The sequence below is a fragment of the Oenanthe melanoleuca genome, chromosome 14, assembly GCF_029582105.1.
Source record: "Oenanthe melanoleuca isolate GR-GAL-2019-014 chromosome 14, OMel1.0, whole genome shotgun sequence".
NCBI lineage: Eukaryota > Metazoa > Chordata > Aves > Passeriformes > Muscicapidae > Oenanthe > Oenanthe melanoleuca.
Window position 1 is genome coordinate 5,563,887 of NC_079348.1, and position 16,002 is coordinate 5,579,888.

Genomic DNA, 16,002 nt, shown 5'->3' on the forward strand with positions numbered 1-16,002 from the left:
TGGTAACATCAGTTAGATGAAACCTTTGTTTATAGGAATTTACCAAGTTAAGCTTAATAGATATAAGCAATGCCTAAACTGATTGAGGTGACTCTGCATTGTGGGTGCACCCCAGTTAAACGAGATTGATTTTTAAATCAATCCAATCCAAGCAATGCTGTGGTATAGACAAGACTGGAGAATTTGAGGTACTCAACCCTAATTAAAAATACTTTCATGACCCAGCTTGCTAATGTAGAGGCTGGTGGAAAGGAAATCCAGTGGCAAGTGTTAAATCAGCCCTCTAGAAACTTGTCCATTTTGTGCTGGCTGAAGGGGCTATTAACTAATCCATGTGCTGTTGTAAGCCAGAAGTAGGTGCAACCAGGGAGAGCTCATGTAATTTACAAAGGACTCAGTGCTGGCATATAATTTTCCTCCCTTGGTCACAAACCTAGGAACATATTGAATTTCTCACTAACTCTCCACTGAAGTGTTTTAAATCTCATCTTCCAGAGCTAAACGTTTTACTAAAATGTCTTTGAAAATTTTTTTGAACTTAAGCAGAGATTTCTGGTGCAGAGGTTTAGGAAAATTATCTTCAGGTTAAGAGGATTTTGCTCTCCTCATAAAGAGGGACCCTAAAAGCTGAAAAGGCAGGGGGGATCTGGAAAGTGCAGTTTGTACCACAGTTCAAGGTTCACTGTCTGTGAAGAATGAGGAAAACATGGACACCCAGAGAGGTGCATCGAGAAACATCTTTGGGATAGCAAATAATGAAGAATATGAGAAATTTAGGGTGACTGTTAAACTTTTTTGGTTTATTCTTGCATCTCACTTGTCTCTTGTATTCATTAAATTCTAGAATGATCCTACTTATGCTGGAATCTTTCATGCATCCAGCTCCCCTTTGATTGTTTTTTTTTCATTTCAAGGCAGCTTCTTGAATTTTGCCTGGTTTTTTTCTCTCCTGCATGCACCAATAGGAGCTTTTTCAGTTTTGCTTCAGTGTTGAGCAATTCTATAAAAATATTTGAAACCTAGAAAGCTGTTGCCAAATGGATTTGTTGTCCCCTGATCAGCTTCAGTCATTGCCTACTGAGGAAATGCATGGTGAGAGCTGATTATCAGAGCACATCTTTACAGGCCATTCTTCTTTCCTATATTTTGGGCCAGTGCTAGAGAGTGAAATCAGGACAGTATTTGTTTAATGTGTTTCCTTCAGTGCACTTTGGATGGAGATCAGAGCAGGTAAAAAAATACTGCTATGTTGACTGGCTCATCCTTTTCCCAAGCTCAGTCATTAGGTCCCAAAATTAAGTGTTTAATATGAGCAGGTCATGTATTTGTGTGCAAGTGCTGGGTGCTTCCAGTTGCTCGTGAGGGTGAGACTATCTGAAATACACAGCACATCTTAATTATGTGGTGCTCCTTGTAAAAAAAGATTTCCCTAAATCTTTTGTGACCCAGTAAGGATTTCTATTGTAGAAGAGATGGTTTCAAGCAGACAGGGTATTTTTTAAAGATGCATATCCATATTAAATAACTTAATCTTTCTTGTGCAGGAAGGCTGAAAATGCAGCACAGGGATAAATCAGCCTCTTTCAACGAGTAATTGAGGGGAAATGTTATCACCAGTGTATTTTTTATATTGACAGGGAATGAGACTATCCAAAGTTTGATATTTTAATACCTTTCTGAATGTATTGTATAAGCATCGCCAGAGAAAATCACTTACTGCCAGCATAAGCTCATCAGGCTTGGTATAATTAACATAAATTTCTCACACAAATACCTAAGTTTCTAATAGACCCCGAGCTAATCTCATTTTCATTTTTTAAATACCTGAGAGGATCTGAAAGCAGTTTCCATCAAGCATCCAGCAGTGAATACGAAGGGGGGCTGCGTGCAGCGACCTTTGCGGAGCATTTAGGGAGCCCCTAATTCCTATTTTTCCCCCCTGGAGAAGCAGGGGAGCGTTCCCCAAACCCTGACAGCTGCTCTCCCTTTGCTGCAGGTTCCGGATGCGGCAGGTGAACGTGGTGGGCTCCAGCCCTCGGAGCCAGCCCTCGAGGGTCATCCAGACCCTGCAGGCGCCTCCGGACGTGGCCCCCGGCAGCGTCACCGTGCGCACGGCCAGCGAGACCAGCCTGTGGCTGCGATGGGTGGTGAGCAGCTGGAGGGATGTGGGGATGGAGGGGCAGTGGGGATGGGGCTGGGGCTGCTCCCCCATGGCCAGGGCAGCCCTCCCAAAGCGCCTCCTCCTCCGCCAGGAACAGCCAAATCGTTTCCTTTTCCAGACTAGTCGGAAATCTGAGCCTTGCCTTAAGTGCCTTATTAATCAAATAAATTGCCTACTGCCACTGCTCCTGCCACTTCATCAGGGGAATGTGCCTGTGTGTAAAAGCTTGGCTTTGAGGAGCTCCAGGACCACAGTCTGGGTCAACGCGGGGCGCTCGAGCCAATTTGCCGCTTTCCAAGGCTCCGTTGTTTGCTCTGTTCTGCACCCCAGCAGGTGCACCCCAGCCGTGGTGCTCAGAGCTGTGGTGCAGCAGCAGCAAGGCTGGCACTCTTGTGGGAAGATGAGATTTAGCTGAAAAAGTGTGGAATTATGCACTAAAACGCAGAGATAAATGATTAATTGCGAAGATGCGGCAATTGCTGACATCACTGTGCCCCTTCGCCCGTCTCTGTTACCTGCAGAGTTGCCACATTGGGATTTACTTGGCAATTAACCTGCTCCAGAATGGGTTTTTTTCACCCCTGTTAGGCAGAATTTTCCACCAGGGTTACTGTGGTGTGAAGTTGATGAAGCACAGGTTTCCTTTTGCCCAAATGTTAGCTTTTCCATGCATAAGCTCATTATGGCTGGAAGTCAAAATCAGGCTGGGAACAAGAGGGTTTTTCTCCTGTTGGAAAGGAATAATTCCAGTTTCTCAACAGGACACTGCACTTAATGCTGAACCTTGCCAGACCAAAACCTGAAGCTTGAAGGTGTCACCTCACTGCCCACAGAAGAGCCATTGCAGGTCCCACAACTCTCTCATGGCTTTTCTGTGTGAATATTATGCCCACGTTGATATTGTACCCAGACCTACATATCTTCCATCAAAATTAACTCCAGGCTGTTTTAAGAGCCTTTAAAACATTAAGATTGTGCTGCCTGGAAGCCTGTGTTCCTTGAGTCAAACCTCAGGGTTCAGGAGAAGCAAGAGCCACAGCTAAAAATGACCTGATAAATGCTTTTCATGCTTAATAACATCAATATTTGAAAGTGTTTAATCTCTTTTATTTCAAGACCTGCAGGTGAATCTGTCTTCCCCTGGGAGCTGGGGATTCCTCCCTTCCTGCAGAATGAGGGTCACGTTTCTAGCCCTGCATGTCTGTGGGGTAGAGCCTTCTAAGCTGTGAAATGTTAATGTGTATCCAGCTTTCCCAGTGAATCAGAACTGAATCTCAGCCATCCGTGGCATCATGTAGTTAGTTTTATAGCAGAAAAACTCCAAACTTCATGAAGTAGGCTAATTATTTCATATTTTAATCTCTGAAATTGCTTGGGGAGTTAGAATACTAGAATGAATCTCTGCTGATAAATGAGTAGGCAGAGAGTAAAAAAAAAGGAAAAATTGTACGATAAATGAATTTGTCACATGCTTCAGCAATTTATCATTCATTTCCATAATTAATCACAAAGCTCCGAAATATATTGTATTCATATCATCTATGTTGATACACCCACAGCAAAGGGCTTGGTTTTGTGAGCAAACCTACTTGCCTCAAAATTAAGGTAAAAAACAAAAAGAAAAATTCCAGGCAGCACAGAAATGTAGAGATCCCAAGGCACAAACCAGAAAATCAACCTCTTGTTCATTTTTTGCCTTGCTATGGACTGTACATTATTAGGTTGGTGTTTACTTTAAAAGAGCTGAGCAGTTATTGGTTGCTATAAAGTTGTTTATTGTAAAGGCACATCAGTCCCAAAAGGCAAAGGGTCCCAAGTATTATAGTTCATGCTAAAAGTTTTTGGCACAGAGTCCTAAATAGAGGTAAAGTCCCAATTAGAAGTAGAAGCTGTTCCTGTCGACGCCCTGGGAGAGCTGATGTTGCTGCAGCTCCTGCCTTTTCTTGGAGTGATGATGGCAGTGAGGGGAGAAGAAAGAGAGAATCTCTCCACAATGCATAGATTCTGATACACAAATTACCCAATGAGCCAAAAACACAAACACCAGCCATTTCTTCTTAACCTCATAGAATTCTAGTTTCTTACTGTGCTAGTTTACGTATAAACTACACGTATGGTCTATCTAAAAAACGTAAGCAATATTCTTACTATATTTTTATTATATCTAAAACTGTGTTTTTGGGGCCTTCACGGAGACTTGTTTTAAAGGCCTGTTTTCCACCCTGGTATCTAGACTGTTTTTCAGCCCCCACAGAGCCTGTTGGTCGGTCTGTGAGGGGCTCAGGCCTGTCTGCGGCGCTCAGCCCGGGAGCTCAGGCACGCTGTGTTTGCTTCCCCAGCCGCTGCCCGACACGCAGTACCACGGGAACCCCGAGTCCGTGGGGTACCGGCTGCGGCTGCGGCGCGTGGAGCCGCCGGCCCCGGCGCTGCTGCGGCTCGTCCCCGACCGGCTGGCGCGGGAGAGCACGCTGGAGGGGCTGCAGGAGTGGACGGAGTACGAGCTGCAGGTGCAGGCCTTCAACGCCATCGGCGCCGGGCCCTGGAGCGAGCCCGTGCGCGGCCGCACGCGCGAGTCGGGTGAGTCCCAGCGCACGGAGCCCTGCAAAGCCACCGCTCTCTGCCCTTCTGTTCACGTTTTAATTTTTCAGTTTGGTGTTTCCATTTATTTCCATTAATTTTTCAGTTTGGTGGGTGGGTGCGGGAGGCTCTGTGTCAAGATTGATGGTCGCCAGGGACAAAACTCAGTCTGTATAAGCTAAACGCTACCGTTGCGGTTTATTGTGAAAAGCCGCCAGTGCAGCCCAGAGTAGGACAAAGAGATAAAAGGGGAAAGAGAAAGAGCAATGGGATAAAAGGGTGATGGGGTAAGAGAAAAAGGGAGAGGGTAAAGAGAGAGAGACAGAGGTAAGAGGGAGAGGGAGAGAGCAAGAGGGAGGGAGAGAGGACAAGAGCAGGAGAAGAGGGAGTAAGAAGAGAGAGTAAAGAGAAAGTAAGAGAGTGATTTCCCATTTACAATACAATAAATCTTCTTCCATGATGTATATTCTAATTTCCACTAACCAATATAATACAAGATACAAATTCTGTAGCATTTACATACAGCCTATAGGAATCCTTATATTACCATAGTGTGTTACACTTTAAACTCGAAAAACCACTCTTTGGACCTTTGGACTTGCTCTCTGGCAGAAGGCATTGTTCTGTCAAGAGGGGATTACCTTTAGCCGGCTATCCTATTGTCTTATAGTTATTCAGTAACTAAGGCTTTCCTGTTACATCTTTCCCAACAGGTAGGGGTTTTTTTGCTTGCTGAGATGTTAAATCTGAAATTAAATTTAAAAGAAAACTATCTTGAGATGATCAAGATCAGCTGTCTTCAGAGACATACAGACTTTTGAAGGGTTATTTCTTTTTTTTTTGGTCTTACCTTGATTTCATGCACAAACCTTCAGGCTTTTTATTTAAAGCAAATAGAACAACCTCTTCCCATTTCCGCCCCAGTGTGGACAGCACAAGGAGAAGCTTGCATAGAGATTTATCTGGCTGAGATGCTCTCTCATGCCTCCTCTTCCTCTCCAGTAACCCATTTCCCCTAATTCTCCCCTTTTCCCTGTCTGCTTCTAGCCTGAGGCACATTTTCTCACAGCTGTGGTTACCTGAAATTTCATTTCAAGCATCAAATAATTCTAAAAGGGCACAAGTCACATTAGAGAGCTGATTACATGGAGAGAAATAAAATAATTACCTGAGCTTCTGATGGCACATTTTCAAGCCTGCCTTCCAAGATTATGTGTACAAGGTTGTGTAGACATAACCTGCTCACAGACCTAGAACAGCAGGGCAGTATTGTTGAGCTGAATTGTCCAGGCAAGCACAGACACTTCAAATATCAGAAGGAAGCTGTCACTCTCAGGCAACAGTAAATTACTGTTAGCTCAGGAGAACAGTGAAGGCAGATATTGAAAAGCTGCTCTTGTAGCTGTTGACTTCCCCAAAACTTATTTCCAGACCTACCCTACATGTGCCTGGGAAATGAAAAGTTGTGTTGCAAGTTGGTAACAAAGTGGGTGACGTGTGTGGTTTAAAAGTTTAATTTGTATCACTTGTTTATGCAAGGTTCAATGGTGATATTTTTTCCCTGGGTTTTTTGTGCGATTTTTCTTCATTAAAGAAGTTTTGGGATTTAATCCTGTGCGTGCCTGATGTGTGCATGTCTGTGCCCTGTGTGCCACGCAGTGTTCCTTGGTGGGAAGTGAAACCAGGCACAGCAGGGTTTGGTCTGCTGGTTCAGATAACTCTGCTTTGAACTAGCCAGGGGTAAAGCTAAACAAAGTCATCCCCCTGCACTAAAGTGTTGCTCTTTGGGAAGGAGTAATTGGAAAGTGATTGCCAGAGGTATTTTAGAAAAGACTTGTGCTGGAGTTAGAGATAGCACGACCCAGACAAAGCAGTCCTGTATCGTAATAAAAAGATATCACATCCTCCACTTTCGCCTCTCTGCTGCTCTTCAAACACTTCTTTTGAAATGTAGTAAATTCTAAGATTAAGTCATTTCATAAAACCTTAGGATTGCAGTGCTTTTGCTCAGCATCTAAAGATCAGAGGTTGTGCGTGGATCTGGCATTTTCTCTGGCAGTATTAAGAGAAGGTTGACTTGAAACTGATTGTGGGAGGCACACAGAACCCAGGATCAAAATAACACAAAGCTGTGATCCAGGCTGTAAGGACTCATTTTGTTTTTTTCCATGTGTTTTCTTTGATGCTGACATCTGATTTCTTGCATAGAGCAAGTCAGGGCTCAGACTTTTGGCTGTATCTTCCTAGATTTAGAATATACAAGATGTGCTGGCTTAGCAGCAAACTGTATGAAAGCACTTCAGGGAATCTGGAATTAACCTGTATGCACAGTCAAATGGGGTTAAAATGCAAATAAAAGATATTTAAAGCCAGAGAGAAAGGTCAAAGCACTTTTAGGTCTGTCTTTGGAACTATAAGAAAAATTCTATTTATCATTTATGTTTGCAAAGCACTTTAGAAGCAGGTGTCCTAAATATTTCTTTTTCTGTTTTTTAGATACAGAGTCTTAGGGAAGTAGGTTTTGCTGGTTCTGGGGGTTGTAAACATCCTGCACAGCTGGCCAGAGGTGCCTTGGCCAGGATCATGTGGTGCTTCATTGGCACAACTCCTGGTTCCACATTTTACACCATCCAAGGAGATTAGGAGTAGAGCCCAGGCACTAAACCAGGTCATGGTAACTAATTGCAGTGCAGCCCCTGGAGCCCAAAATCTTTATTGAAAATAAAGCTCTGAGCATTTGTTTGTTTTAGGCTGTGCAATCACAGCACTGATAGCTGAGCACAAATGCCAACAACAATAGTGGGGCATGTCATTACAAGTGCTCACTGGATCTGAAGCTCTTGAATATATAAAGCAAATCAAAACCAAAGAAACTACGAGGGAATAAATAATGCTGTAGGTTTTGGTCACACTGGCTTGAAAAAAATTTGGGAAATCCTAAAATGAAAAACTGGGATAGGGTTGCAAGCAGCTGAAGGTGGAGATGGATTAGGTTTTTTAAACAGGACAGGTTCTATCAATCCAAAATATTTTCGTAATGTTAGAAATTAAATAGCTCATTAAATTTTACAGTGTAAAATAACGGCAGAGTAACAAGCTCAGTTTCTACTCAATAAATTGACAACGACAGGAGGTCCAATATAGAGAAAGCAAGAAATTGCAGAGGCATCTGGTGTATTAGAACAACCTTGGCAGGGCTGCTTCCTCTTAGATACAGACCCTCTTGCTTTCAAAAAAATTCGTCTCAGATACACCTAACCCAGTGCCTTAATGGATTCTGTGCTCTTAATATTCAGCTACATGAATGTGTGCACTTGCCTTACAGGATGAGCTGCTGTAGGAGCATGGTCACACATCCATGGCAGGGATCAATCTCCCAGTGCTTGGGAGTCTGACCTTCACAGAGCAGTTACTGTGCTGTGATGGAGCATCTCTTGATAATTCAGATGTGGTCCAGTGTCACTGTGGGAATTTGTCAGTTTGTACAAGCTGAGGATTTGGCCTGCAGTACCTGATTTTATAGGCAAAGTGGATTTGTACTTTTGCCGTGAGCCTTGCTGGAAATTTGCACTTCTTAACCAACGTCAGATGTACAATGTGCCACTTTAATTTTTGCTTTCAGAAAGAGTGAGGGATGTGCAGCTAAAATGAGCTGCAAAAATGCAGAGAGCCGCTGCCTCGCACTCTCCAGCTTTCCTAGAAAGCCAGAATACAGACTAGCTTATTAGAAGCTCCTTTTGGCTCAGTCAGAGACATAAAACGACATAATTTGCTGTATATCAGATGTGGCTGTGTCAGATGTAGAAAGAGGATGCATGATTTTAGATGCCAAAGTGGATAACCTTAAAAACTGGAGATGTTATTGAAGTTCCAGTGCAAAGTGCCAGTAACTCTGATTCCCTCCGTTTGATCTTCTGGCACTTTGCTGGATTAGCTCATCGTTCAGTTTCCGTGTTCCCGGGTCGTTTTGTTCAAACTCTGGGATTTTTTTGGACACTGTTGCTTGGCTTCTGTGCTGTTCTTGCAGGTTACTAAAGAGAACTCAGCTTTTTGGAGCTTGTAACAAAGTCTTCAGTGCAACAGTTTAAGGAAACCAGCATTAGAGAAGGGAGCTTGTAGGGGAAGCAGGGATTATGTGCCTCACTCACTAATTAGTCTTAGCAAACTCTAATTTCTTAGACTCACAGCTTCCTGAGAGAGGAGATGAGTCAGAGAAATGAAGGTTACCTTTCAATTCATTCTCAAAAGGTCAATCAAAGTCTGTTACTTGATAAAAGACTGGCAACAATAAGATCCATAAAATCACTTGCAGGTCCTGAATTCATATTCAAATAAAATTCTCAACTGAGGTGAGAACTGAAGATTTAAAGCTTGCTCAATGAACATAAGGATTTTTGCCATTCAGACATTGGACTTAGATTCCTTTCCAGTGAGAGGGGGCATTCAGCTGCTCTGTCTCTGGGAATTGAGAGAGGTCTGAGCTAATGAACCTTCTTCTCTCCTTTGTCAGCTGTCCAGTGCCCCCACAGCAGTGTGACCATCCTCACCTCAAAGCCAGGATGCCCTGGGGGCCAGCCCAGGCACAGCCTCCACCTTCTGTGAGTTCAGGAGAGTTCCTGGCCACTGATCAAAGAGGAAAAGAAATATTTGTAAAATAAAGTAACTTTTTCTCTTTTGGAAGGCCTCAAACCAGATAAAATAGAAATAAATGTGGCTGGAAAGGTCTTCTTTCCTCTACACACCCTGGTTTCTTGCGACCCACCTCCACCCTTTCTCTCTCCAGGAGTGGTTCATGTGGGAGTAGCTCTTTGTGAAGATCTACAGATAAAGTTATGGCAGCTATCCAAAGACATTCATGGCTCCTGGCAATCTATTTTCCTTTAACATAATTATATCCTTGTGGGGGATAAATCTCGGAGAAGATTTTTTAGAAAAAAAAGGCACTTCAGTGTTGGAGGGGGAAAAAAATTGGATTTTAGTCTGCTGCAGTGTAATGTGATGGTGCTCTGTTTCTTATGCCCCAAATAATTAGTATCAGGGAAATTGTTTCAGAAATTACTATCTCTGTCGTTAACCTTGAGTGCACAGGGGTGGGGGTGCCACGTTTTGGGGGAGGGTTTTTCCATTTGTATTGATTCTGGTGTCATACTCATTATCTCATTCATGTTGCTAGGAGCCCTTCAGGAGCTCGCCTCCAAAACTGCAGATCTGTTCTTTCACTCGGACAGCCAGGAAAGCATTCCTTTGGCAGAGCTTTGGGCTGCTTTTTGTGAGATATTCAGGCCCTAATCAAGCCTTGCTGTCCCTAAGTGCTTGTGTAACATAACTTGGTGAATGTTCTCTGGAGGTCTGACAGGTGTATCAGGCTTTAGAAAAGATTGTACCCTTCAGATGTTGGAAATGCCGTGGGGAAAAAATGCGAAAGGGCAGCATAAAATGTGAACTCTTAAAAATAGCCTCACATCCTGCTTGCATAACGTGACATGCTATTAAGCTTGCCTACAAAGGGCTGCAGTTTTGTGGTTCTGCAGCACTTCTAGTTTTAATGGCATGGGAAAATGCAAGTTTGCTCTTCTCTGGAGTCAGAGAAAATTACAGTGTTCCTATGCCATCAGTCCTAATGATGTTTCCAGTTTCATGAGAGCCAATTTTGCAGCATAAATGAAATAGGCATCTCTCATTGACACCATATCAATCCCTGAAAATACACCTCGTGTTAATGCATCCATCTCTAATTGCTGTCTTGCAAATGTTGAGTGCTATCACATCATCAAAGGGCTGCATAGGTTAAAGAACTTCTTACTGAAGTGGGAGTGCTATCCGGGGGGGGAATTATTGCTAGCTCTAAACAAGATGTTATTTCCTTTCAGATAATATAGGAAGCCACAGGGGCATAAAACTTCTTGTTAGAATAGATCATGCTGTAAGATAAACTCGCATTCAGAGAGACTTGTGGGTTTTGGCATAGGGCACAAGAGGTATGGGAAAGAAAGACTGGGGGATAGGCTTCTGGAGAAGTCCAGGAATTTAAACTTGGTTCTAATTACTGCAAATATATAGAATTTGAAATTTATTCATAGCTGTCAATATTTGGTGTCTGTCTGTAGACACTGATAAGTATTAAATGTTTAGCTCTTTACAAACATTGTCATTTCTGAGATGAACTGGCTAGAAATTGTGAGACAGGCTGAAGCATAAAGATTATGTAGAGTGAATACAAGAAGAGAAGGAATTGTCTAGAACATATTCTAACCCTTTTGGGTTTGAATACTCTTCTATGGGATCCTGAAAGACTCCTGGGCAGGTAGGGAGATGCAGAAAAATGATCTGATATGTCTGACCTATTTCTGCTCTTTGATAATGCTGTGTGGTTCCAGTTCCCTCTGCTCCTCCTGAGAATGTCTCTGCTGAAGCTGTGAGCTCAACCCAGATCCTGCTGACCTGGGCAGCAGTTCCTGAGTCTGAGCAGAATGGTCTCATCCTGGGCTACAAGGTATGCAACTGGAGTTTCACACTCATTTGATTTTTATTGTATTACCAGAACATTATTTTGTATTTGTTATTAACCTGCTGGCTATTGTTATTGTTCCAAAGTCAGCTGGAGAACATACAGGAAGTGGCTGGCTTTGAAAGGGGTGATTGGTGAATTTAATCTCATTTTATGCTGGGTGACAAGGAGGAATCTCCCTCTCTTCAGTCCTCATGCAACAATCTTTTTCCTTCTGTGTCTCATCTACATTTATCCTGCAGATCCTTTACAAAGCAAAGGATTTGGACTCTGAACCCAAGAGCCAGACAGTGAGGGGGAACCACACCCAGTCAGTGCTGCTGTCAGGCCTGAGGAAATTCGTCCTCTACGAGCTCCAGGTGCTGGCATTCACCCGCATTGGGGATGGGGTCCCCAGCTCCCCAGCAGTGACAGAGAGAACCAAGGATGATGGTGAGTTTAAAGGTCACCAAAATAACCATCTTATTTCATCCAGCCTTTTAGTGCTGATTTCTTCTAGTGGTGCAAGAGTAGGCAACAAGTATTTGGATTTTGGGGGGATTTTTCTTTCAGCTTTGAACCCAAAGGACATTGGCTGTACCTGGTATAACTCATGACAACATGCAGCCTTAACAGCTCTGCCTAGGGTTAGGGTTCAGAAAACCACAAAACCCAGAGTTCCAATGACTCTGCAGCTACAAAATGCATGCTAAGGGGAACCCAGGACTGCCACAACATTCAACAGCATCCCATTGGTCATGAGCTGAGAATCTGGCACAGAAAACCAATGTCCCCCATTTCCTCCTTCCCTGCAGCTAATGAAGAGGAAAAAACTTCTAATATTGAACTCTGAAGCTTGGTGGAGATAATTTCTACTGAAGACAATTTTAGAGCCCAATTATAAATTCCTATTGAAGTTCAATCATGCTAAAAAAAAAAAAAAAAAGGTGCTGCAATTGAAAGCAATAAACAAATCTGGGTCTGACTGGACTGAAGGAAAGAGATGGAATTTGTGACTTAAGTAATCCACTCCTTTTTTTCACCCCAAAGAATAAGGCATTGACCTTGGAAGGTGATCCTACCAGCTTCCTTTTGCAGCTGCCTGCAGCACTTCCCAGGGGGTTCCCAGTGCAGTTGGGTGTCCTAAAGGAACCCAAGCAAACACCCTGAGCACACCCCTGGTGTGCTGGAATTATTCCTGCTGATGGAATTCTACAGAAATTTGGTTCAATTCTTGAAGTATTCTTAGATTCTGCAGATCCTAAAACTGCTTTTACTTTCATTACCTTTTCAGGAATAAATAGGTTGAGATCAGTGTGAGTGGCTTCTGTTTAAGTCTCTCTCTTTCTCATCAAAATATTTTCAAAATAATAATGGAGTAAACATTGGTTAACACAAGCAAATTCATTAGGGTAATTTGGTTGGGCTGAAAACACATTTAGACTTCTGGCTTAATAAAATATTTTCCATGCAGTGCAGGGAAGGAAGGAGTGGGGCATGTAGGGTTAGGAACAGGGACAACAACTCCCTGACATTTTTTTAGCCTTTTTTCAGCATACTCCCTTAAAGGAAAAATAGTAAAAATTACTGTTAGCAGAACTCTGCAGGGAGAGAAAAAGCACTCAGTGAAATGTACGTATCAGACTGTAATGAGAAATACTTAAAACTGTTTGTTTTGGATAACCCCATTATAGCAGTTCCCTCCTTAAGTGCATGTTGGCAAATGAAACAAATTGTTCTTCCATCTCCATACCCCTGACATAAATATGTTGTGTCTCCTCTGGGCTCAACTTAATTAAAAGTATCACCAGGAGTAATGCAGGTGGAATTTGTGCTGAAGGGGAAAATTCATGGATGGTAATGTATGAATTAGCATCTCCTCACCTCGTGAACCTGGGCTGGTCAGCACATCCCTGTTAATGTGCCTCTCACCTTCCTCGGGTTCTCCTGCTCACACCTCAGTGTTTAAGATGCAAATGCAAAGTCAGGAAGCAGTTTAACACACAGGGAAGGGATATTATTGAATTCCAACAGGTATGAAGTGGATTAAGCTATATAACTCTCTGTAAAGGCGGCTTGGTGTCTTGTTTCATAATGTGTTCTCAGTTACACCAGTGGTGATGCTGCAGTGAGAAAAATCCTACTGAGCTCAGAGCTTCTGGTGCAGTAAAAAACCACTGTAGGGTGCACTGGTGTGTGCTGTGTTTGGTGTCTGAGGGTGCTGGAGGCCTTTATCCCTGGACAGAATGTATATTTATACACAGAATAAATGCATGGTATGCACATGCACAGGTGCTTCCAACCACTGTTGGAGAGATACAGCTTGTGCCATCATTCTGTACAGGGTGAGCAGAAAACCTGTGGTGCCTGTGGTGTGAGGTGATCCCTGTGGTGTGCCATGAGCTCTGTGTTCCCTTGCAGCCCCCGGGCCCCCCGTGAGGCTGGTGTTCCCCGAGGTGAGGCTGACGTCCGTGCGCATCGTTTGGCAGCCCCCGGAGGAGCCCAATGGAATCATTCTGGGTAAGATGGAGCAGCAAACCCCGGGCTGGGGGTGGAGGGGTGGAGAGCAGAGCCAGCTACAGCTGTTGGGTTTCCCTTTGTGTACTGTTTGAAAGCAAAACCAGAGAGACTCTCCAAGTCAGAAATTCAATTTAATGGGGAAAAGAGAAAAATAAAATACATGCAATAGTACAAAAGAGAAACCACTGACAGAGTCATCATACAACCTGACACCCCACTAGTCAGAGTGGTGGTAGCAGTCCAGATGAAGTGGTCTTGTTGAAGCAGTGATACCAGAAAGGTCTGGTGGCTCTAGTCCTCTGGAAACCAGTGGGTAAAGGCTGCTTTGGTGTTCCAAATCTCAGTTTTTATCTAGGTAGGAAAGGCTTGGCTCTTCCCCCTGGCTGGAGCATCTCCCAATGGGATGATGTAATTTTATCAGTCATGCACTGGGACTCAATGGCCCATTAAGGATGGGACATGGGAAAAATAAAGAACATTGCCCCACCTGGTTTTTAACAGCTGGCCCATTAGCAGAGGATATCTCCAACAGAGATGAGAATCACTGCCCCACTTGATTTCAGGAGATGGTGATTGAATACATACTTTTTGGGCACATCTTTACATTGTAACCTTGCACATAAGCAAATCTCTGGCTGAAGAAAAGAAAATGTGCTGCTGCCAACTGTGGTGAGGGGATAAATCTGCAAGACTCCATGCTGTGGGTTTTCCTGAGCCAGAATTTGGTGTTGTTCAAGGCCCTATGTCTGAGTGTCATCTCTCTTCCACCTGCATTTGGGTTGGTAACCTGTTTGGCTGACTGTTGGGGAAACTGCCTGGAGATCTGGATTTTCCCCACCTTTGCAGACATGCCCAATGTTTCAGTTTTATTTGTGCTTCCATTTTATTGCTTCCTTCAGATAATATGTCTGACAGGTCATGAGGAGTTAAATCCTATTTGCCCTTTCATCAAAGGAAAGAGAGGCAGCAAGGCATGACAGGAATTTGTGGAAAACCTTCTCACCTTCCTGCTCTCATAACTCTTGGGTTGCCTTTGCAATATGTGCACCAGCCACTGTTACACTTAAAATGTGAAGACTTTTACAATGTAAGAATTCATTCCTACCTCTAAAATTAACGTAGCTCATAGTTACCAAGCAATTTAGTGTTTGCTGCTGCTGCTACTGAACACATTTTACAGTAGTTCTGGCTGGTGAGTAAAGATTTGTGTCTCAATTCTGAGAAGAGAAGCAAAAGCTTTTGTTTTTTATCTAGTACTCTGTCTGCCAGGTTTTTCTGCTTCTAATTTCACTGCCATCATTCAGGCTCACGTGTAGGCTTTCAGCAATATTCCCTAAAGCCTTCCTGCCTGCTTCAAATGCTCCTGCAGAGGTGGCCTTGCTTTAAATAAAGAACTCATCCTGCAATGCCCTTAAATCTTGAGTCAAGAACTCGAAGTGTTTGCTCAGGTGTGTAGTTTACCAAAGTGATCCTGGCATCTGAAGACACCGGGAAATCATCAAACAGCATCCAAAGGCAGATGCTGCAGGATTTTCTGAGCACGAGGAGGAGTCTGTGTGAAGCTTGGCAGTGGTGAGCTGCCAGAGATGGATCCACGCAGGGTTTCTCTACAGCTCAAGGAAGTTTGGCTTCCAGGTTGTCTTGTGGGTTTGATTTGTTGCCCTTTTTAAGGAACTCTGTGTCCTAATACTTGCTCTCAGCAGAGATTGAGATTTGAGTCACAGGATGTGGTTAAGGAGAAAAAAAAATCATTTGATAGGAATGATGAGAAAGAGCAAAAGACATTTTGCTCCCCCAACTGTGTTCCAACCTCTCACATTGCTGCACTTTGTTGGCTTCATTTGCTGGAGTTGCTGCAAGATCAGGGGAATAGGAGCTCTCCTTTATTTTGTCTTTGCAGAGTTCTTCACACAAGTGCATCCCCTCCTCAGCTGGTTCTTGCTCATTGCCATTATGGTGATGATAAAATCATACAAACAGCAGCATTGGAAGGAAAGGGAAAAGCTGGCCCTTAAAGAATCTTTAGGATGTTTAGCTTGTAGGCTGTTGTTTCCTATGTCTTTCACAGCCTATGCCCAGTAAGATATCCCAGGACACTTCACACAGTCCTTGACTACTCTGATGGTGTAACTAAATCATTTCATGTCCCACTGTTCATTCCTGCTCTTTTCCACAGTACACTTCCAGGTCAGCCAGTCCTTTCACAAGAACATTAAGCTTTTTCTCTTTAAGTGTGATAATTTGCAGATGCCTTTAT

General features: G+C 43.4%; 1 protein-coding gene across 3 annotated transcripts in view; it reads left to right on the forward strand.

The window, feature by feature from the left end:
• The window catches only part of SDK1 (sidekick cell adhesion molecule 1), a 385,780-nt gene that overhangs the window by 300,712 nt on the left and 69,066 nt on the right, over positions 1-16,002 (forward strand). For all 3 annotated transcript variants that reach the window (XM_056503413.1, XM_056503412.1, XM_056503414.1), the window contains 5 exons: positions 1,997-2,147; positions 4,501-4,738; positions 11,116-11,231; positions 11,489-11,678; positions 13,647-13,745. In XM_056503413.1, coding sequence (XP_056359388.1) covers positions 1,997-2,147; positions 4,501-4,738; positions 11,116-11,231; positions 11,489-11,678; positions 13,647-13,745 — 794 coding nt within the window. The remainder of the gene's footprint in view (positions 1-1,996; positions 2,148-4,500; positions 4,739-11,115; positions 11,232-11,488; positions 11,679-13,646; positions 13,746-16,002) is intronic.